We start from the raw sequence: 24,949 nt of genomic DNA on the forward strand, positions 1-24,949 counted from the left end.
GCTTTATTCATCTGCCACAAAAATGTGTTTTTGCTACATTATATTTTCTGCCCTTTTTTATTAGCAAATATTGATATTGTAAATAATTGTGCATATACAGTTCTGTGCAAAAGTCTTAGCTATTTTCACTAAAAAAATATATTTTTTTAAAGTCAGTATTTTTTATTTTTTGCTGTAGTGTCAGTAGGAAATATCAGTTTACATTTCCAAACATTTTGCCATTAACTGTAATAATCAAGTGAGATTTTTGTATGCAGAAGGAGTTAGTGCTCCACACAGAGATCTGATCTCACCATCATCTGAATGTCTGTCTGAAATGAAGAATCAGAAAAAACTGAGACAGTCTAAATCCAGAGGAACTGTGGCAACACGCTTGAAGAAACCTTCCTAAAGCTTCAGTACCTGAAAAACTATGCGCAAGTGCACCTACAGTAGGACAAAAGTTAATATATTTATGACATTATTTTTGAAAGCATCCTCACTTTACAGCAATTTTACATGTAAGTGCCTAAAAGTTTTTACAGCACTGTAGCTTTGCTGGTAGGTTTCTTCAAGTGACTTGTAGACGTTGCCACAGTTCTTCTGGATTTAGTGTCAGTTTTTTTCTGAATTATTTTTTATTCGTCGACAGATCTTGTTGTAAAGCATTAGGATCAGTTGTCTGTTTTTGGTCCTTCACAAGCTGGGAACTGCTAGCGTTCAGCTCTGGATGAGGATAACTGGATACTCACAGGACTGTGTCTCACCTCATGAGAACTGATTGCTAATTAGCAGAGCTTATTAAAGCTGCGCTGGACTCAGCGGAGGGTCTCAAACCCCTCACGCTCTGCCTCCCCTCTCCAAACACACACACAGAGTTTTGTGGTAGGTCCATTAACATGTTATTTAAGAGTCATTCCCTCGGGATTTTCTACTCATTACTTTGAGGCCAAGCCTCAAGAGCTCCCGGAAACAGCTGAACAAAGCAAATTAGCATGGATGGGAAATACTTACAAGATAATTTAACAGTGGCTGCAAAAAGTATTTGGACATCTACGATATACTTACACTGTCTGAATGTCATTGCATTGCAATCCAAATCTGTCTTAAAGGGGCTGGGCTGATTGTATTGTACCGTATGTCTGCTGATGCTGTGACTGATGTCAAACAAATAGTTGTCATGGTTTATGGTGATGATTGCATGTGCTATCGTTTGGGTGTGAGTTTAGAGTGACTGATTGCCTCTAATCTCCTTTATGCTACACACCATTAGTCAAGAGGCTACAGGGAAGGTTAGAGAGCGTAGAGTGTCATTAGAGTGCTCTGTATTTTGCATCTCTCTTCCTCTCTCTCCTTTATTCATGGTTTTTCCAATCTTTATTAGTACTGCTTTCTAAGGCATGTGTTTGAACAAAGTCATAAACTTTGGTTTGCACTACAGAAATGAATGTTACCTCAAACCATCTAGTTTGTTGAGGAAAGCTGTGCTTAGACCAGAATATCACAGAGACTTAAGGTGGAACTCTTGATTTGGGCCAGTAAGTCCTACCAGTCACCTAGCTGCAGCCTGGCAACCATTCAGAACACCCTAGTAACCACCCAGCAATCTGTTACAACCACCTGCACCCAGAAAACCTCCTGCCAACACCTTAGCAACCATTCAGAGACACTAACAATTACCCAGAACACCTAGCAACCACCTAGCAATGCTCTAGCAACCATTCAGAACACCCTAGAGACCACCCAGAAAACCATTGCAACCTCCTGCCAGCACTGAAGGAACCATCCAGAACCTACTGGAAACCACTTAAGATTACACAAAGCAGGTAAGATTAATTATTTATATCATGTAAAACTAATATATTTAATATCAAAACTATATTTATACTGTAATTTTTCTCTATAATGTTTCCTCTCCTCTACAGTGTCCTACACAGAAGACTGGGTCAACTCACCTTCAGAGATTATAAATGGTAACAAAAGTTCAGAAGGTTGTTGCAATGTTTTACTATCAGTTTTTGTATTGATTAACCTATCCAATTAAACAATTTCATTTACTAAACATATTTTATGTCTTTTAGGTATCCTGCAAGACTTATGATGAGGCTATAAGGAAAAAAAGTTTTAATAGTTTCACTCCAGAAAGGCTTAAAACAATTAAGGTTCAGAAATGGACATTATGTAACTTATTAAATAGGCTATTAGCCTGATTGTTATACAGACTATTTAAAATTGACTAGTGTTACTTTTTATATGTTTGGGTGACTGTATTTTATTTTGATAATGAACAGGCTGCGCTGTTTGCAATTAATATATAGTGTGAGCCGACATGATCAAACAGCTGAAACATAAATCCTAGCAACCACCCATAAAACCCTAGCAACCACCACGAACACCCTAGCAACCACCATTAACACCCTAGCACTCTAGAAACCACCTAGCAATGCCTTTGCAATCACTCACATTTTCTTCAAGAAATGTTTTAATCCAGCTCTATACTGCTTATTTTACAAACACACACACACACACACACAAACACACACAGGATCATGCTTTCATGCTCACCATTTTGATCACCATGTAGTGATCGAGGCATTCATGCTTTCTTTATTGCCTGCAGTTCATGTTAAACCAATATGGAGGCCTGCTGTTGTTTTCCAGGGTTGTAATTCTCGTTATGAATCCAGACTGAAGATCTGGTTGAAAGCTGTACTGTTTATTTTTCCTCAGGCATTGTGAAATGAGCTGGAGCTCTGAAAACAAATAATGCTCAAGTGTAGAAAGCTGAACCAAAATAATGCTCCTAAAAGCTCACATTTAAGCTCAAATCACAAGTGCTCGGGAAACATTTTAAGCGTATTGATTGCATTTCTCTGAGTAAGTGAACCTATTGATGTAGCAGTGAAAGTGTTTTGGATTGGATGTTCTGCCACACGTCTCACTAATGTGAACTGGATGGACATTTCTACTACTTCGGTAATGCATTAACCCACTCCCTGAAACTGATGCTCTTCTTTACTACAACAGCAAGAATCTGCACTTAATATTGATTTCTGTAATTACTTTCTGCTTTTTAGAGAGGGAGGACAGGAAGTGGGAGGGATTGGGAAATGTAGGTGTCCGACTCAAACTATGCATTGCTCTCATGAGCACCATAGATCAGAGCACCTGCACATAGTGACTGTGAATTTGTTCTAGTATCAACATCAGGTTAATCCTGTAATAACAGTACTGTCAACCAATAATATTTTACTGAAAAAAAGAGGTAGGGTTAGTTAGTTTTTTTTCCCCATGAAACACAATGTTTTCTAAAAACAATTCTGCTGTTGCTTGTAATAGCGAGAAAAATCATTTCTGATTTGTAAATACATTTAGCTGCCATCTTGCAGATATGTGCATACAGTAGACTTGCACACGCCCCTTTAAATAATGAAATAATCATTGGAATACAGCATTATTTATACAGCACAGTGTTTGTAGACTGTGGTTGATATGTTTTGATAAAGTATCTTTGATTAACTGTACATCGATAAATGACAACAGTCCTGTGCTATGAACACTGTCATTGATTTTTGAACGCGGAAATGTGATGAAGGTACTGATCTATATAAATTCTATATTATGTTGTTTACACGACATAACCTCATTATAACGACATCCCTTACGGAAATTTAGAAAGTTTTACTTTATCTCAGAGAGGAGCTGAATGTCTTCAGAAATGTTTTGAAGGCATTTTCTTTTCCTCTTACCTCCATATAATGCATATTAAAGTAAGCTGCGACCCAGATGATGCACTATACACTATGCATTCATACACTATGTACTTATGCACTATGTACTATGCACTATGTAACCATGTAGTGCATGAATTATATAAGGTTATTGTGACATTCATAATCGGAGTCTGATAGCCCCTCCCCCTTCACTACGTAATTAAAGCTGCGACAGTTGGGTGCACGAAGTGTCCAACATTCCACACTTGGGTTTTTTTTTTTTTTGGTTATTTAAGTGCATCATATGGGTGTTTAAAGTGCACTTTTTCTTTTTGGAATTTTTAAGTGTGAACGCACTACTCGCACTGTTTATACTAATAAACGTCATAGAATAGTGCATAACGTGATTTGGGAGCCACCTTCACAGTAGTGTTTAAGTCCGTCTGCTGTATTTGTTTTGTGCAGGTGTCTTACATGGCATAATTTCCCAAATCTAAAGTCAGACCATTCTGTTTTTGCTTTAAATCTTGAAATTATACAATCTACACTGTAAAAAAAATCTGTGACATTTACGGTAAAATACCAGCAGCTGTGATTGCCAGAAGTTCACAGCTAAAAATATGATAGCAACATTTTAGGTTTTACGGATTTAACTTCAATTTACAATAAAATACCATATTTCATTAACTGGTGTAATGTTAATAAACCAACATATTGAAGTATTAATATCTGTTTTGAACCATTGTAATGCACTGATAACCACCAAAAACTGGTGGAGAAGAGAAAGTCACATGATGAACCGAAGCTCATCACAAACAGCTTTTCTCACAAACAGCTTTTCTACGAGCTGAGGAGGGCAATACTGATATATAGAAGGTGCACACAGTGTCATTCACACAAACACTAAACCAATCATGGTGACACATAATGAAATAATGCAATAAACATTAATTTAACAACTTCAGATGTAAGAATAAACTCTAATGTACACAACTGATAAGAAGAAAAAACTAAGAAGAAACATGTTATTTCAACAAAAAAAACCATCAAATATGAAGTGTCATGCAGGGAATTCTGGGAGTGTCAATTTACGTTTTTTCAATGTAAATTATACAATGACTTTTTCTTTTTCACTTCCAAAAAACATATTTCTAACAGTATCTTACTGTAAAATGACATTAAATGTAATTACATTTATTCACCGAATATAGTATGGAAACTTACTGTTAACCAGTTAACAGGTTTTTACTGTAGCATTTTTATAGTATTTTACTGTTAAAATCACAATAATTTTTTACAGTGTAATTCAAATCGAAAACAACTGTTCATGCTACATGTATGTAGCATACTGTCTGTTCAACATAAATGAAAAAATACATTTCCTGTTGTTCCGAACTCATATCGATTCATGACCCCAAAACCGAGGTACAGTATGTGACTATTAGTGTGTACAACACTCATTTGTCTATTTGTAATTTTACATACTTAATTTTATTCTTATTTATTTACTTTATTGTATTATTTTTTATTTGCATTGTATGTCCCTGTTATGCCTGCAGGTAAATGTTTTAATGAAGTCCTCTTGTTGCAGCACCTGATCTTACCTGATCTCAATTGCATCAACAAATGATGTAAATACTATGTGAAATCTGATTTGATCATTTGTACTGAGAAAAATGTACATAAATCTTAATTGGATTTCAAGTCATCCACCTACTAAGGTAGTTTGGCTCATGTTTGTAAAAAATTCACGTGTCAGATTTCATGTATGTGTTTTATTTCCTGTTTAGACTTTCTGTGCCAGTCTAAACACAGACTAAAATAACATGACTGTTCAGTTTGTATGTAAATAACTGAGTAAATACCACAAGAAGAACAAAGTTTATCCTGACGGCATTATGTACAGTCTCTGTACAGTAACAGCTCTTATCCGATAAGAGCTGAGCCTAGTGATCCCACACGCCGTTTCTCTTCCATGTTTATTTGTTTGTGATTAATTTGAGTTGGATTTGTGATCTTCCATCTGTCACAGCTGCGACGAAACACAAGGACCTGTCGTGATGGCCACTGCCCATCCACCCACTCATTGCTGACGTCACACGTCCTCTCACCACGTCTCATTATCAATGCTCCTGTAATCTTCCCTTTTGTAGTTACTTGCCGTTTTTAGGTTCTCCCAGAGGACATTTTCTTGCATTTTCTTGTGTGCATTAATGCTATTTAGAGACTATAACCATAAAGGCTCCTTGTTATACATTCAGAATGCAGTGTTATTCCCTGTCTGGCCGTAGAAAAGCACAAACAGCCTCCGTCACTGCCATGAAACAGTGTGAATGGATTTATCGGAGCTGTCGTTAATCACTCATGATTGGATGTAAGTTTCGACTCGACATTCATAATCAAGGAACCAGGAAACTGGCCAAGACTGAGGAAGCAATGTAATGTTAATGAGGCACAGCCACCACTGAAAGGTTTTTCATTTCAGATATCTGCACAGAAATGGCCTTTTTTGTATTTTTTTGTTGACGGTGGCAAATGGATTGGCACTGAACATAATTACAAAACTAGTCTGAGTAACTAATGACAGAAGCAAATAGATTATATACAAGACCTTGTTCTTGTATTATGTCTGACCTATTTAAAACCTCTCGCGTACCACAAGCTGCACCTAAAGACTAAACATGCATGTCTAGGGTTGGTCTTAACATTCAGAGATATTTTAAAAGCATTCAGACTGAACCATGTTCACTTACATTATGTAATTGCCTGTTACAGCTCATGTTCTTGTTTAAAAAGTATGTAAATATTTGCAGGGCTCAGCAATAAGGATTACATGTTCAGTCTCCCTAGAGTAACTTGAATGATGGTTCTTGGCCCATAAAACACCTCTTGTTGAATTGAAACCCTCAAACATTTGGATATTTAACCACTAGGCCACACCAGCCCAAAAAGAAACACTTGCAGTTCTCCATTTATCCATTATTGGTGGTGCTTGTTTCATTGATTCATTGTGTGGTAGGGAGATGGCGTTTTACTTTTCTAAGAAATCAGACTTACAATTTTGTGGAGATTCGTTGAGATTTGTTAGGCATTGCTTGGTGTGCTTGTGCTTCTTGAGATTTCGATTCAGATTTGGGATTTGCGAAATGGATCAATAACATCTGTAAACCAGCTTGACAAATTTAAAGGAACCAAACTGATAAAAAAATTATAATTTGCAAACTGAATACTGCTATGACTGATCAGGAGAGATTGTGTCAGATTTTTTTGGACTTTGCAGTCGCAAATATAACAAAAGGCTATGGAGAAATGTATCAGAGTAAAAGAATCAAATTTCTCTATAATCTAGACTCAAAACTCATCTGTTTAGCTGTGCATTTATTGAATGAGCACTGTGCGATGTCCGAACTGATTGCACTGTATCTTACGTATTCACTGTATTTTATGTAAAATCATTTTCTATTCTAACTTAAATAAATTCAAAATAAAACTCAAAAATCAAATCAAAATCAAAAAAATAAAATTTCTTTATTATTAATTATATCCATCATCATCATAATACCTTCTACTTATGTTAAGCACTTTGAATTACCATTGTGTACGAAATGTGCTATATAAATAAACTTGCCTTGCCTTGCCTTGCCTATAATATGCAGTACAGTAAAAGTAGAAGTCGACAGAAGTATATATACTCGAGTAAAGTACAAATATCTTACGCATTTGTACTTTTTTTTACCATACATCGCTGGTACTTGTAGGTTTGGATTTCAAATTCTTGTGAATACTGCCATTGAAAATTACAGTTCTATATTAAAGACGTCTTAATGCCAAGAGAAAACATCCAACTGATTTTTTCTTTTTGTACAGTTTCGGTATTGTTGTCAAACTTGATAAAGTTCCTGTTGTGTTCCCACAGGATAGTCGGACACACTGAGCCTTACACCAAACTGTGCTGCAAAGGCTTCTGCATAGACATCCTGAAAAAGCTCTCTCGCAACATCAAGTTCTCCTACGACCTCTACCTGGTCACCAACGGCAAACATGGCAAGCTGGTACGAGGGATCTGGAACGGTATGATCGGAGAGGTGAGAAAACACTTCACAAAACAAAAAATTCACCCAATTTACTTTCTTTATACACATGGCTGGTCTTATTTTAAAGGATTCAATGGTCTTCTGCATAATCTTACTTCAATGTCAGCATTCCCACGCCCTCTCATTTTTCAACTCCTCTCCTCCAACAACCAGTTATTTCAATACCATTTTTCATCATCCAATCAATTCTTGATGGATAAAATCAAGTGCCATTACATTTTGTTAGTTAAAATACTTCATTGTACATATAGTAAGTAAAATGGTTCGCAAATGCTTTAAATGTTTTTAATATCAAGTTATTATTATGAAATGGCAGATTCTAATGCAAACTAGTTCTACAACTTTTTTAGCATCTCTGATGTCAAGCTAAACAAGAAAACAAAACCTAAATCTATATGAGAGAGACATGTTTGACTCCAGAATGGCTCTAAACGCTTGTTCTTTCCGGCGGACGTGACTGGCATTGAAATGATACAAAAAACCTTGTAAATAAACATCTCCATCAAGTAAGTCGACGTCTGATGCACAGCGGCATCTAAAGAGTTTCAGACTGTGACTAGTGCTGCTGCTTTGTCCTGCATTTTTTAATTTTCTGGGATGCTGAAAAACTATTGTGCTCATTCGGGCATCGTGCGTGATGTGGGTTAACCAGAGAGAGAGAGAGAGAGAGAGAGCCTGGATTGTAAATCTGCAAAAACACACACACACACTCACTCCCATAGTGATTACTGGACTAGCACAGCAACAAAAAACATGCTTACGGATATTAAAGCCACAATTCACCCAAAAATTTAAATTCTGTCATCATTCCAAACCCATAGGACTGACTTTCTGCTGTAGATGTTTAGACAGTTTTTAATTAACCTCTTTTGCATATACAAAAATATATATATACATGGTAAAAAAGACAAATTTTCATTTAGAAACTGCAATTTTACAATTGGTTAAAAACAGCAAGTGACACATTCGATTAAACATAAATGCAGAACTGAAACACACACACACATATATATATATGTATTTGCATTTATCTTCTCAGGTGTTTTATAAGCGAGCGGACATGGCCATTGGCTCTCTGACCATAAATGAGGAGCGCTCTGAAATCATTGACTTCTCTGTGCCGTTTGTGGAGACTGGCATCAGTGTGATGGTGGCCAGGAGCAATGGAACCGTGTCTCCGTCAGCGTTCCTGGGTAAGAAATATAAAACCCAGCACAACTGATCATGTTTTTACAGCTAAATCATACAGCAGTGGAGTTTGTACAGTATAACTGAAATGCATTTTTATCCACCATTTTCTGTATAGAAATTATTAAGAAATCACACAACAATGTGATTAAAAATGAGATCAACAGCTGAAGAATTGTGCTTAACTGTGTGTTATTTTAATATTATTAATACACTATTATATTATTTATTTATATTTTATTTTTATATTTTGAGTTTTTTTAATTTTAGTGTAAATTTAGAATTTAAGGTTTTTTTTTTTTTTTTTCTCGAATTTAGTAATTTTTGTACTTCAACAAACTTACATTATTTAAGTTGCTTGCCAAGGCAACATTAACATTACTTATTTTCTTTCAAGTTTTTAATCTGATATTTATATTTGATCAGTTTTAGTTAATAACAATAAACCTTGCAGTGGTACAACAGTGTTGGTTTCCTATGTTGACACTATTTCATTTTCACTGATGTGGTCGGTTAGTCATCCCATAAATCCTTCTGCACATTTTTCCATTATACTTCATACAATAAACTTTCCCAGAACCCAGAATTCATAGAAAATACAATAGCATACTGTCATTTCATAAAACAAGATGTAGTTATAAATATTTACAGTGCAGTCTTGTGTGTGTTCCTCTTGTTTAATGGCATATGAATCGTGTTGACTTTAATTTGCACCTCATTTTGCATGCATCATATACAAATTTAAATTTCACAGTCCTACTAGAAGAATCGTTTGGGAATAACGTCATTTGCTTCAACTATGTTTGTCTCTCCCTCTTTCAGAGCCCTACAGCCCAGCGGTGTGGGTGATGATGTTTGTCATGTGTCTTACAGTCGTGGCAGTGACTGTGTTCGTGTTCGAATACTTTAGTCCTGTGGGCTACAACCGCAGCCTGGTCAGTGCCAAAGGTCAGTGTTCACTGCCTCTGCTAACACTTGAACTGTGACAGATGTCAGGAACAGTGGCAACCTGAAACTCTGTTCATCAAACATGACAGGTTTGACAGAATATAAGCTAGGGAAAAAGATCATTCATGCATTAGAGGAACAGTTTATTGCTCAGAGGTTGTGCTTTCATAGCTCAGGTAAATTAATTGAGCTCTAATTTATGTTTACTTAAATTAATCTTATGGTTTTTTTTCATGAATTCCTTGAGTCAATATAAATGAGATAACAAACATTTCAGTATAGATAAGTGTAAGAGATCATTTGGTTTTGGAAGAGCTTGATGAGAAAAGTTTAAGTTTATATTGAGAAATCTGACTTTTGATTGCAGACTTCGGAATATAAGCACAGTTTTTGATTCTGTTGAGGTCTCTTCTGAAACTCTAGAGGTGATGCACCTGTTTTTCTCAGAAGAATCATCTGAGGAGCATTTGCTTTCTATTTAATCTCACTACTGTGTAGGAGAAGCAACTGAGATATTAAGGAGATCTCATTTGTGATTTTTCTTTCCTATGAATTGAATAACCAAATACATATCTCACAGATACAAGATCTCTCAAAATATGACATCTCATTTATGTCAATGACCTCGGAAATATTAAAAATAATGTTCTATTATTATATGAATAAATAGTTATTATTATTCACCTGAGTAATTTTACTAAAATTCTAAAAAATAAATGTATGCATTAATAAAAAATACATTTTATTTAAGTGTTGATTATTTTATCTAAAAATAAATACCAATTAAATTTAATAGTTTGGACTTTTTAATAGTTTGATGTTAATTATAACCTTTAGTAATGTATAGTAATGTGCAGTAATAGGGCTCCCTGTATAATTTACAGTATTAGCTGAGATTTAAAAAAACTTTTTTATTCTTAATTTTTTTTTTAATTATAATTGAATTTATTTAAAGACAGAGCAAAAATGTTAAGTAAACTACTGTTTAATAAAAAATAAAATAAAAAAAGTTTAGTTTTCCCCGTTGCCGTACCAAAAATGTACTGAACTGTGACTTCAAAACCTATTATTCATATAAATAAATTAACAAAATAGAGTGTTGGCAACCAACTTAAATATTCTCCATTTCAGATCCAGGTGGGCCTACGTTCACCATTGGGAAGTCTGTCTGGCTGCTGTGGGGGATCGTCTTCAACAACTCAGTGCCCATTGAAAACCCCAAAGGCACCACCAGTAAGATCATGGTGCTGGTGTGGGCTTTCTTTGCCGTGATCTTCCTGGCCAGCTACACAGCCAACCTGGCAGCCTTCATGATCCAGGAGCAGTACATTGACACTGTCTCTGGACTGAGTGACAAGAAGGTAAGAGCTGCCAGTGTCTCTTAGCCAAATGGCCATTCCAGGGCACGAGTTTTAATTAAAGCCGTCACTCTGTGGAACTACAAGAGGGTTTTGTGCTGACAGTATACATAAATAATGAATATGTACACTTTCAAGATGAAATACTGTAATAAGAGTACTAATCGCTAATTTGTGTTATTTTAATAAGACATTTATGGACAATTTGAAGCATTAAAACGGTTTTAAATGCTGGCAACATGATAAAGTACTTTTTTTTCTTTCTGTATGCTGGTGTTGTTAATCATGGAATGTAAACTGGATATTGTTTCAGCCATACTGATGGCTGGTAAAAATAATCAAGGATTTCATTGCTTTGGCATAAAATGTGTCTACTAATAAATTGCATGTTAGCCTAAGCTGCCTAGTTAACTAATTATCCTATTTAGACAACTCTGTGACACTGTTTTATCAGTTGTGTAGGGACACATCAAGGTGAAGTGATTTACAATGATACTGAAAGCTGTTACAACTGGCGAGCTTCAGAGGGAAACTGTTAAAGAGCAATTTTGAAGACAAAGTGAGACTTCACGCCACAAGACTGTGATTAAAGAGCCACACAGGTTGACTACCAGGGAATTAGACGCTGACAGCAAGATGTTTTTGTATGCGTTTGGATTCAGGAGTGTGCCTGGGAGGCATTACACGAAACGCCTGAAGGGCAAAATAGCCAGAGGGCAAGAATATCATGTAGAGATGACTGATGATAAAATAAAAAAAGAAAAAAAGAAAATGTACCAGGAAAATAAAAACCAAAGTACAACAAAGAAATGTTTTTGAAAGTTAAGTAACAAAACAGAATCTGTAAAATAATGTAATGTAATGAAAAATAATAATTTATATATATATATATATATATATATATATATATATATATATATATATATATATATATATATATGCAATTTTCTGTTCTACAAAACTTTTTCCTTAGTTAGCAGTAAACTTTTGGTGTGGTCAGGGCCACAGGACAGATGAAAGACAACACTTATGCTGTCTTCTTCCATCATACGACAGCAAACACACTTAGGGTGACGCATTCACTGGCACTGGAGTCCGTCACATGCGCTCAGCCAGAATACAATCACATCCACTCGTTCCTTAGAGACTGTTCTCCTTCATTCACACTAGCAAGGTTACCTACATTACAGCACAATTATTCATGGATGGAGTTCTGAAGTGCTGTCTTAGTGGCTATATTACATTTATTTGATATAACATTAACGGCAGTTAATGAACATGGCCGGAATCACGTAAAAACTAAATGAGGGGAAATTTAGCAAGGGAAGAGTAATATTGAAATTCCTCGGATGTTTGGTCAGGCGGCTGAGATAATTTCTCATCTTTCTGAGGACAATCTGAGGTTCAAATGTAAGAATTTAAACGGAGCTGAGAATGAAATGACTGAGAAGCACCTAGGGCTTGAGACAGAAAAGAGCATTGATGACCCAGTGGCTTCGGTCCAGGTTTTATCACTGCAGCCCTTTCTTCATGAGGATTAATTTCAGTCATATTCTCACTTGGAATTAGATTGTATTTAACGTGGCATTTGCAGATACAGAATCGTGAGAATCCTTGGATGAGGGCGAAGATGAAGGCTGAACCTAGAATAAATTCCCATACAGAAATCCAGCTTAAAGAAAAATCAATCACACTTTCCAGCGCCGTAGCTTTCCCAGCCAAAAGCCACTACTGGCATATCTAGTGGTCCTGGAATCTATTAAAATGCATTAATCCTTAACCAAGGAACTCATCAAGGGATCTATTTTTACCACTTGGACTGTACATTGTTCACAAAGTTACATTTAAACATGCTAACTTGTTAAAATGTTACTTTTCAGTTCCAGAAACCACAAGACCAATATCCTCCATTCCGGTTTGGGACCGTGCCCAATGGCAGCACAGAACGAAACATAAGGAGCAATTATCCCGAAATGCATTCCCACATGGTTAAGTACAACCAGAAAGGTGTGGAGGATGCGCTCAACAGCCTCAAAACTGGGTGTGTTTACTTTAATTGTCTCTTGAATCTATGAAACAAATCTGTCCCCAGTGTAATATCTTTTCCACTAACATGTATCATTTCTTTACTGCTAACAGGAAGCTGGATGCCTTTATATATGATGCAGCTGTGCTTAACTACATGGCCGGTAAAGATGAAGGGTGTAAATTGGTGACAATCGGTAGTGGGAAGGTATTTGCAACAACAGGCTACGGTATCGCCCTTCAGAAAGAATCTCGCTGGAAGCGCCCCATAGACCTCGCTCTTCTCCAGTTCCTTGCTGATGGTAACTTAAACTTACTTTTGCTAGAAGAGCTCTGATTCACAAGTCTGACGGAAATGTATTATGTGTTACAGGTGATACTCAGAAGCTCCAGACAGTGTGGCTCACTGGTATCTGTCGTAACGAGAAGAAGGAGGTGATGAGCTCTAAGCTTGACATTGACAACATGGCCGGAGTGTTTTACATGCTTCTAGTGGCTATGGGTCTCAGTCTGCTGGTCTTTGCCTGGGAACATCTTCTTTACTGGAAGCTACGGCATTCTGTCCGCAAGTCTGAGCGCTTGGACTTCCTGCTGGCCATTAGCAGGGTAAATTTTATTTAATAAATATTCTGAAATTCATTTCACTTTTACAACGTTACAAATCCATAATGTAAAGTAACTCATTCCAAATTATGCCTTTTCTATTCAGCTATTTGCCATTTTTTATTTTCCCTTTTTTACCAAAGCAGCTTGTAAGAACAAGCAGGTAGAAAAATGTATCACCAAGAACACAGTGCAAATTAGAAATTTACAAAGAAGATTCAAATGTATCTTATCAGAGACTTTAGAAACATAAACATGTGGTGAAATTGATGTTCATGGGAACTCCAGGCTGTGAATGAGCACCAAAAGTCAAGAGAAAAGCTGTTAAAATTAAATTAGGGTCTTAGGGTTATGGGCATAGCTGCCAAAGTCCCTTTTAAGCACATTCTTAAGCTTAACAAACTTAAAAACCTCATTTAAAGGTGGAATATTATGAATGCATAGGCAGCCGCTTTTCTATTGACTTATTAAAGCCACTTTCAGAGAGAACTATGATTGCTGATAAACAGAGAATCTTATCAGTCACTTACAGTTCTTGAGGTAATTAACCACCCGCAAAATCAACTAATAGAATTTTGATGTAGTTCAAGTGGGTGTGACTTTAATTCATCTAGGTCACCACAGCAAAATTATAGCAAATCAAGACCTTTGCCATTCATTACTGTACTTTGTTTTCCAGTGTTTTAAGACATCTCACAGTCAAAACAATAGATACAGTAGCTTTTAAGTAAACCGTAGCTTTTATGCTTCAAAATGCCAGCCTCACTTTTCCTTTTTTTTTCCCTGAAGGGAATCTACAGCTGCTTCAACGGTGTGGAGGACATGGACCGTAAAGGGAACATGCAGAGCCCAGATGTCACCACCAGTTACACCCAGGCCAACATGCTGAAGATGCTCCAAACCGCAAAGGACATTGTCTCATCTGCGAGAGTTGAAAACTCTCTGGACAATGCTACAAAGACCATTGAGAACTGGAGTCGACGTGATCCAGAGTCAGCCAGACCTAGCCTTCCTACCTGCCTCATAGGGACGGACTTCAGCCATAGCCGTCTGCCTTGCATTGCCAGCGTTACGGACAACCACTTACCATACCCTCAAAACATGGACAGCACCACTCAGCACTTGCTGGAGAAGCCTCACGTGGGAACACGGCCTACCTCACTGCGCTACACTCTTCCCGCACGTACCACCCACCACCACATCTATGAACGAACGCTACCCATATCTAGCCTCAGCAGTCCCCATATTGCCATGAGAGACCCACCACCTCCTACAGCCCCGAAACCCCACGTGTATGTGGACCAGTCCTGTCACCACCCTACCTCTCGCTACGTCTCTTACCGTGACTTTCAGGTACCAGACATCTTTGTGGAACACCAGGAACCTTTGGGAAGCCATAAACAATACATGGCAGGTCTGGGTCGCAAAAAGAGGTCCCACAGCTACGTAGCAGCATCTCCGGAAACTAGACGAAGGGACGACTATGATGTTCCCCAATCTTGTCTGGCTGAGCTAAAGAGCAATCACCTTGTGGAAAATCATTCCCATACCACACCCTGCATGAGAAGCCACTTCCAGAGACCCGGCTCTAGCTGCAACTCCTGCACAAAGCTGTATCTAGAACCGGAGATGGATGACGTTCCTCTTCTGGGGAAAGATAAAATGAACCGCCGCGCCTCTTTTCTCAGGGCCACGTGGGGTGGTGACAGGATCCGGCAGCTAGATGAGAAGCCCTCGACCTCTGCATCCTCTACCAGTTGCATCAACATGCCCGATCTGTTCCCTCGAGTGGTGGTGACCAATCCCAAGCCTTCGAAGATGTATGGCAACACTGGTAACAACCTACGCTACAATATGGCTGTGGAGCCAGCCTATCTGGACCCAGCCCACATGGGCTCCTACCCGTACAAGCCACAGAAGTTCAAGTACTCAAAGTCCATCCGCCTTCCTTCATACCGGGAGGCGATTCTAAAGAATACGGCAGCCCTTCGGCGCTCCTCTTCCACACTAGTGCAGGGACACTACTCAACATACCTGAACTCTTATACAGACCTTCCAGTGTATTTAGGTCCTCTACCACAAGGACCCACTCACTTCCACGAGCATTCCAAAGACACGTGCCACCTGTTTCCATGCGCCAACCCAGAAAATGCCACCTTGGTTCCCCGGTTAGGCAGCAGCCATGTAGTGTATCAGAGCACTGCTATTGGAGGCTATGAGGGGCCCAGGCGCTCAAACGGGGAGTTGTTGCACACTGTACCAGTTGCTTCCGTGCGCAGGGACCGCAGGCAGGTTCTAGTGGCACGGAACGTACACAGTCCCTATGCCCCACGACCCTGGGGTAGGGTATCTAGTCTGGAGTCAGAGGTTTGAAAACCTTTTAAGAGATCTCCAAAGACAGTTCCCCCAAACAGTGAGGGAGAAACGCTGGGAACTGCTAAATGAAGTCAAGCAAAAAAGATGAAGGTGGACTAGAGGTGGTTATCTCAGTGCAATAATACCCTCAGACAGCAGGGATGGGACGGGGGAATGTACAAGTGATTACTGTGGAGACTTGTTTCAGTATACTTAAAAAAAAATAAAAATAAAATAAGAGTTAAAAATAATGAACTGTTCTTAATCTATAATCTATTGATTGTTATTTAAACTGTTTTTAAATGCCATTACACCAGTTACACTCATCCTCTGCAAACATTTGGATGTAGCATGTTTTAAGGCAGCTTTAAAACCAAAAGGGTTTGAATTGAAAATCTGGTGTTTATTTATGCCAGGGCATTCAACCATTTTAAATCTGGAGAACCACTGGAGAATTTTATAACATAGCTACACAAAAATGTCTTCCAATAATTTTCTAAATCTAGGTTTGAGAAAGCCATTAATTGTCCAATTATTTCACTCCACCAACGTAATTCAGATCTGATTTCAAGAATGGTGAAGAATTGATTTGCCATCTGTTGTTCCACAGCAATTTCACTGTTTAATAAATGATGGGATGGCCTTGAGGCCAACTGAAAAGGACTACTGTCTTTGTGTCCTCTGCAAAAGAAAAAAAAATAGAGTGAAAACGATTCATTAAACAACTGCATGGTAACATAATTTCTTATATTTTAATGCACTGAACCAAATAAGTCAAATGTAAATTCAGACATCTTCTTGCACAAACAATCTCCCAAAAGGCCTTGTGTTACAGACTTAAGGTGCTAATCAACTGTGAAGTAATAAGGAATTGGAAATATTAAAATGATTTCTAGTAAAACAAAGAAAGATTAATGTCCTCAGTGCTGAATGGGCCTGTGACATGCTTTTACAAATCCTCCCTAAGAATGAACCTTTTAAAATAACAGCTAGCCTTCAAAATGTACAACTTTCTTGAAATCTCAAGCATTTTGCACTGTAATTAATTGTTGCTTACTGGTAAGCAATGCTATAGACACTCTCCTTTAATTCTCTTGCTCCTTTAAAGTTCTTGGGAATATAGAGTCTAGACAACTGTTGTCTACAAAATTTTATTTTTTATTTTATTTATCTTTTATTTGCTGACATCCTGTTTTGAAGCAGCCTGTTGTGAAGTCAACGCATGGTGAGTAGGTCAAATGCTGACTCAGCATGGAGGTTGCGTGCTCTATGAGAGGCAGTTTAATCCCTCTCACCTTCCTATGTCTTTAAGATGTGACGTGGGATGCTAACATTCATCTTTCCTGTTGAGCACCGTTGTGGTCTTAGCCCTTCCTTAGGACCCCAGGGGACTGGAAGGGCTCCAGCACTCCACCTGTAAAGTGCAAAGGTCAGTACAATAATGGTTGGATGAATGTGCTGATTGACCCTGGGGAATAGTATGTTTAATCACACCAGTTTAGGATGATGAACATCTGGGCATTGAGCCAATCAGCAGAGACATGATATTGACCTATAGTGTCCAGCCACCTTCATTTAATACCCTTTAGATGGAACAAGTTGAAAAAGTGACCACGAGGACCAGGCTCTTGAATGAAGAATGAAACCTTGAAATCACCTTTAAGCAGTCCCAGGAGTTGGTGGGTTAGTTGAGAGAGAGATAGCACATGTAACAGTGTCATTCAAAGCTGCTGACAGAAGAAGCTCTTCATTAAGAGAGATTTGGTCTGTGAATGTGTGCAATTCATTTTGCCGCTCATTATTATCAGAGCAACTTTATCCGCCAACTTTCCAATCACAAGATTTATTGTCTCATCTCAAAAAGAGAATGCAGTTGGCACACAGAAACAATCTGAGGCTTATCCTCTCATCTCCACACTCTGATCTACGATGGTGTTTGTCTGAGCCACAACATGAATAATTGGACATTGGCAGACACTAGTCAGATGACTTTGGGGCTCATGAATGTACATGAGTGGGAGAGAAAGGCATGATGATAACTGGGACGTGATGGATGAATCTATTTCATCAGGTCTTGCGCAGCACCTCTTATGGGTGGGGTTTCAGGGAAGAAAGGGCGTGGCTGAAGATCAGGAGGTTAAGGTTTTAATGATGACCTCTGAATGAAACAAACAACATCAATATTGAAAGTCCTTCCCTGCTGAGATTTATCAAAGCTTGATGACAGATCTGTTCTTCGGGCGATCAAGTTTTAAGCCTATATGAGCTATCATTTTTCATAACTGCACTGAGGTGAATAATGATTTCAAGAGGCCTTATTTAATTGTATCTAATGAGAAAGGTGGGATTGTTGACATGACAGATCATACAATTTCATTAAAGCTGTGATTAATGAAAGCTGAATTCTGTTAAACAAAGTGAAACAAAAGAAAGTGTTTAAAATTGTATGCGGGCAACAAACTGCAAAAATAAAATAAATAAAAGACAAGTTAAAAACTGCGGTTTTAAAAAATAATGTTGAGAAATATATATATATATATATATATATATATATATATATATATATATATATATATATATATATATATATATATATATATATATATAAAATCTGAAAAGTCTCTTTTTTAAAAGATTAAAGATGAAGTATGTAATGAATTCCCAAAAAAAAAAAAAACCCTGCCCCCCGCACTGTGGACACACCCACCTCTCATCATGTTGCCCCAAATCACTTTCATTGAAAATAAATTACTTGTGGTTGATTTATCGCTGCATATCGCTGTCAGCGTAAACACACTTTGCTGTACTATACATGTTTCTAAACCAAACCAAACTTCATTCTCCTTATTCTAGACTATAACACACAAGCAGAGCGTATGAGCCAGACACTACTGCATTAATGCATCAGCAATCTGCTTGGCATCCACCCAGGTTCCAACAGACCCCGGCTGCAGACTATAAGCACTGCCCTTTCTGTGTGCACTGGAATGAGCCTCGATTTTGTGGGCAGATGCCATGACATCTTGGGGAGCTCATCAGTGTGCACCATGAGTGAGGTGGCACATGGGCAGTAAAGCTGGTGTCAATGCTGCGAGCGGGGCAGCGGCAGATTGTGAACCATGATGGCATCTGATCTTCATCATCCATTACGTTATGGGCGTGCAGATGGGTCTGGCTCCCATTGGGAGGTCCCTCACTGCTGGTCACTCAAATGGACTCTCATGGGTGGTTAGAGATGAGCTGCTCAGATAATAGATAAAATGGCTCAACAGATTACAGCATGGTAACTAAATTCATGCATTTTCTGAAGTAAATCTGAATGGTGCATGCATGTGAAAAAGTCGGCATAATGCCAGGGTGTTGCTATGCAGTTGATTAATTCTGAGCAGTGTTAAATTAAAAGTTTATGTTTTAATCACAGTCATTGTCTAGCTTTGAAATTTTAGTAATGGCATCATGTCATATTTAGTCATTTTAGTTGACGAAATGTTTTAAAGGGACAGTTCACCCAAAAGTGTAAATTCTGTCGTTAATTACTCACCCTCATGTCCTTCCAAACCTATTAGACTTTCGTTCATCTTTGGAACAGAAATTAAGATATTTTTGATGAAATATGAGAACTTTCTGAACCTGCATAGATAGCAAAGAAGCTACCACGTTCAAGGCCGAAAGGTACAGTAGTAAGGACATTGTTACAATAGTCCATGTAACATCAGTGGTTCAACCTTAATTTTATGAACGTGGAATGTTCCTGTCTATGCAGGGTCAGAATGCTCTCGGATTTCATAAAAAAAAAAAAAAATTTAATTTTTGGGTGAATTATCCCTTTAACTGCGTGCAAAATTAAACCAAATTTAAAGACCATATATATTATTTTAAACATGCATTTTAAACATAATATATTTTATTTGGGACAATTCTTTGCTTCTATGAATAGGCAAATTGGTAAACTGCTGTCCAATGAAGCAACACGCTGTCAGATAACCAACAGTTCCACCAATTAAGCACTTGAAGCATTCGTTCTGATGTACTGGATTTGAGAGGCCCCCTAGTACTCTTCTGTCATCTAATCACATGTTAATTTTATGATACTCCTATATGCCAAGAGTCACACACACACAGTAATTGATATTCTTCATACAGAGAGCAGCTATGAAACAGCATTCCCTGCACATCCTCGCCTTGAATAAATTACCTCACACTCCATAAATTTTCCCAGATGTTAAGAGTCACCTTGAGAATAGCTCTCCGGATCCTATCAGTAGAGGAGGAGTGTGCGAGGAAAGAGAGAGAAATGGCTTGAGGCTTGAGAGAGGCAGGACAAGTCCAGCAGACAACACCAAATGAACAAAACAAAGATTAGAACTGCATGCTAATGAAAAACATGTGTACACATATATTCATAAGCAAGCTGCCAATCTGATGATTTTTTTTTTTTTTAATTGCATTAAATATATGAAAATAAATGCAGATGCTTAAACAAAAAAAAAAAAATACAGATCTTAATCTTTGGAAGAATATAACAGTAATAGAAAAAAGTATTTAAAAAGTAACACCTAAATTATAGAAAAAGATCTAAATGCACAGTGTATTCTTATGAAATCTGCAGTCAGGGTGGAAACTTCCATTATAATGAAATCTCTTTGAATTGCATTAATTTTTTTTTTCTCAGCAAATAGTGATGTGATTCATTTAGATTAATTTGATTATTCTGCATATCATGTAAATAAATTGATTACATTATCAATTGGCCGCCCTACTTCACAATACATCAGTGGAGTCAGTGAGGTCAGAGCAAAGGAGCTTTTCTAATACATCCAAAAATGTCCTCTTCATTTCTCATGCAAATAGAGCATGAACATTTCTTGGCAACACACTGGTACTAATTTATATCATGTCTTCCAGCGTTTGAACTTTCGGCTTATCAGCCCAGACCTTTAGCCAGTGAATCACCACTACACCTCTATGCAGGCTAAAGCAATATGGACTACAGAGGGTAAATTTATAGGCAATAGTCATATTATTTAAAGGAACATTTCACAAAAAAAGGGGGTGTGGGAATTCTGTCATCATTTACTCACCCTCAAGTCGTTCCAAACCGGGATGACTTGTTATACAGTATACAATGAAAGCATAGTGACCAGGGCTGTACTAAAAACACAAGAAGTGCCATAAAAACACCATAAAAGAAGTTTATACACCTCATGCACTGTATGTCAAAGTCAATACAATAAAAAAACTGAGATCCAAGTCATTCATACATGTGGCCATTAAAACTCAGCACATCAAGGTTGGCATCAATGTACTGATTTTTGTACTAAAGTTTGTAATGTCCTAGATCTCCAAATTTTAAATGGTCTCAGTGACGATAATAGGATACACAACAGTACGACATATTAAACAGGTTGTAGCCGTATCCCTCACAGCTTCGTTTTTAACCATGACAAATTAAACATGGTATCTATCTGGTAAAGTCTATATGGAGCTTCTTTTGAAGATTCCCGCTCATGTCAGCATTGATTGATTTCCATTTGCATAGCATAAGCATGAAATCTAATTACTGCCTGCTGTTATCATCTCTGAAGTCCATGCTCTTGGAGCTGAAAGCATCATAGGGTGGGTTCCTGGAAACCATTAGCAGAGTGTTACAGGAAACCCTAATGTCCTTATGTGGCACTGGTGCGAATGCTGAAGCCACCAACTGTTTCAGGTCATGTGACGGAGCCTAAAGCCAGGCGGACGTCCAGCTGCTTCGGGCCATTGGTTTAATCCCTTGAGCATGGCAGACCATGGACACATACATACTGTACATACATACATGTGGGTGGACATGTGTATCTTCTGTTGGACTGGGGTGGACCGTAGAGAACAAATGACAGAAATCCTCCTCTCTTCAGCATTCTGTTCCCTTTCTTCCGAGGTGACACGCACATGCCCCCATTGTGATCATCTATCATTAACTGTTTCCAAGGTTGCCACCGAGAAGAATATCATGACTTTATATCGCTTCTGTTTCCTGATTAATTTTTCATTCCATGTCAACATTTGTTTTGTCATTGTGGATTTCATTAGGGTTATTCCTGTTATGCAGTGCTTTTTGAAATTAGTAATACTAATATGATAAACAAAAATTGTAGGTTTAATATTTTATATATTTTTAGACATGATCAGAACAAGATAACGTAATGCACAATGAAAAGGACGTGTTCAAATTCAGATCTTATAAGTTTCTGGTTGGATGCAATTATTTAAGGATTCACCTCATTCCAACAAATCCCTTGCGACCGCTAACCGTGTATGAAACATTTAAGCAGTCAGTGATGAAGTGAGTAACAAACAGCCATTCATACACGCTTCATGCATTATGGCTCCCACTAATTATTACAGCAGAGAGAAAATGAGGCCAGATTGTTTAAATACTCAATCATTAATTACCCAGAGCTGTTAGGTAAGTTTTGCTTAATTTACGACCTTTGAATTATTCAAGTGTAACGAATTTAATAAACGGAAAGACAAATACCTGAAGTGGCGCCTGCTACTCAATGCCCACTAAAACTGACCTGAGAAACGTTTTTGTTGTGAATATTTCAGTACACATGTCTATTTAGTTTTTTAGAGAAGCCAATGAATCTTTCTTTTGAGTTGGTTCTTTTTAGTGATTTGGCAAAATGGCTTTGCACAGTGGCCGAAATCAATTCGCCATTCGATTCATTTGAACAACTCTCTCACTGAATCATTTGAAGCCGTTTCTCAGTCAAGTCAGTATGACAGTACCAGGATACGTCAGAACACAGAACAAATAGAGCACAATCAGTTTAAACAAAAGACTTCTTTTTGAAAAGGTAGCTTTGAGAAACTTAGTGTTGTGTCATAATATGGGCGCTGAAAGTTTTCCTATGTAAACATGCATGTGATGCATTTTGTAGACGCTGTACGTGTCAAGTTAAAAAGTTAAAAATGCATCTTGCGATGGCTTTGTTCTGCGACACCTGCACATTAACCTTACAGAAAATTCAAAATAATTCTCTAAAAGTTGAACTGATCGCTTTGGTGGGTTTTTGCAAACAATTTCTCCAGAGAAGCACACCCTTAGGCCTTTACTGTATCAGGTTTCAGTGCATATCTTTAGACGAAAACCTGCAGTGGTCCAACACACTCTTACTGACTCCCATCAGTTTCACTTAATGAATCTCTGCATGTCTTTATTTCACTCACCTTCATCAAAACTGAGCACACACGCATAGCTGATCCTATTAGTCATTGATTTCTCTCGCAAGGCCAAACACAGCTGATGATACTCGCAGGAGAAACTGCAACATTAATCTATTGTAATACACAGTCTCATAGTTCCACTTCACAAAGTTTACAAGCAGCAGTGGCTGGCCTAGGGGTCATAAAGTGTTTTGGTAATTTAGGGGGGATGAAACAATTCAGTGGCAAAGGGGTTCAGCAAATCCATGTTTAAACCATTATTACTTTTCAGTAATATTTCTGGATATATTTATTGTTAGTCAGGGAAACAAACCCTTCAACAATGCATTGAATGTTTATTCAAAGCTACCTGGTTGTTAATAACGCTCTCAAAACATTTACTCAAAAAGTATTTTACACATTATTTATGGAACGTTTTTCTGAAACATTTTAGGTGGACATTCAGCAAAATGTTCTTAGAACATATTTTTGTTAGCTGGGATCATACCTCAAATTATGCAAACTTATAGGTTTTTTTTTTTAAATAGGCACCACGTCTCAATATAGTTCATATCCAACAACATATAACATATCCAAACAGGCCACATCTCTGCCCTGACATAAACCATATAACTATTTATTCTATTTAAGATTCAGTTTCAGCCTCCTGTGGACACAGTGGCATCGTAATAAAGAGGCGCTGACCTGAAGGAAGTGACCTGTACTAAAAAGGACAAACATTAATTGTCTTGCCTTCTGACATGATGTGAGATGAGAAGAGAGAAATCCCACTGTTTGTACTCTGAGATCAACGTGACTCCCTCTTATTGGTGTTCAACCTTTCTGCCAGGATCTGAAATGGACTAATAAAAGGCCTCAATGCACAGAGAGAGAGAGAGAGAAGAGGAGAGAGAGGTAAGGATGGTAGAAGTGTGATTGGAATGAAAGGAGGGAAGGTAAGGAAGGAGCTAAAACAGGGCAAAAAGTGATTACTGAACATTTAACAGGTCTGGGGTTTTATGTGAGTGAAAACTGCTGTTCTCCCTCAGAGAAATCATTTTGAGGGAAAGCTCCATTACGGCATTCATTCCTCCCCATCACTGCTAAATGATCAGACACAAATCTCCAATCCTTCCCTCATACCAGTCATTGCCACGTTTGACCTTCATCAGAGGAAGCACATTTTTCCTCCTTTCACACCATAGTGCATGGTGTGAAACTTTCCAATACATTTTTTTTTTTGAAGCATTAGAGACACAAATCCATCTACATTTTTGTTGCAGATATGGTTTAAAAAGTAACATAACAAATTCACATAAAATTAAGGCATGCATAAAAAGTAGCTACAGTAGTGTTAATAACACCTGCCTTTACAGCTCAGATACATCTGTTTGGTTTTGATTATTATGTGTTTTCTGAGCAAACACATCCAAAGCACACACACAGAAAGTTACATGGTATGTGAGCACTGAAGTTCTCTTTCATGTCTTACTGT

At 37.7% G+C, this 24,949-nt stretch overlaps 1 protein-coding gene across 1 annotated transcript in view; it reads left to right on the forward strand.

Moving 5' to 3' along the window:
• Nucleotides 1-16,795, forward strand: part of LOC109059977 (glutamate receptor ionotropic, NMDA 2C-like) — a 58,861-nt gene extending 42,066 nt beyond the window's left edge. Inside the window, exons 6-13 of the mRNA XM_042729803.1 lie at nucleotides 7,609-7,777; nucleotides 8,826-8,979; nucleotides 9,797-9,922; nucleotides 11,054-11,283; nucleotides 13,161-13,321; nucleotides 13,420-13,607; nucleotides 13,679-13,911; nucleotides 14,698-16,795. Of these exons, the coding sequence (XP_042585737.1) occupies nucleotides 7,609-7,777; nucleotides 8,826-8,979; nucleotides 9,797-9,922; nucleotides 11,054-11,283; nucleotides 13,161-13,321; nucleotides 13,420-13,607; nucleotides 13,679-13,911; nucleotides 14,698-16,281 (2,845 nt within the window). The 3' untranslated portion in view covers nucleotides 16,282-16,795. The remainder of the gene's footprint in view (nucleotides 1-7,608; nucleotides 7,778-8,825; nucleotides 8,980-9,796; nucleotides 9,923-11,053; nucleotides 11,284-13,160; nucleotides 13,322-13,419; nucleotides 13,608-13,678; nucleotides 13,912-14,697) is intronic.
• The last annotated feature ends 8,154 nt before the right edge of the window (nucleotides 16,796-24,949 follow it).

The sequence above is a fragment of the Cyprinus carpio genome, chromosome A3 (genome assembly GCF_018340385.1).
Source record: "Cyprinus carpio isolate SPL01 chromosome A3, ASM1834038v1, whole genome shotgun sequence".
Classification (NCBI taxonomy): Eukaryota; Metazoa; Chordata; class Actinopteri; order Cypriniformes; family Cyprinidae; genus Cyprinus; species Cyprinus carpio.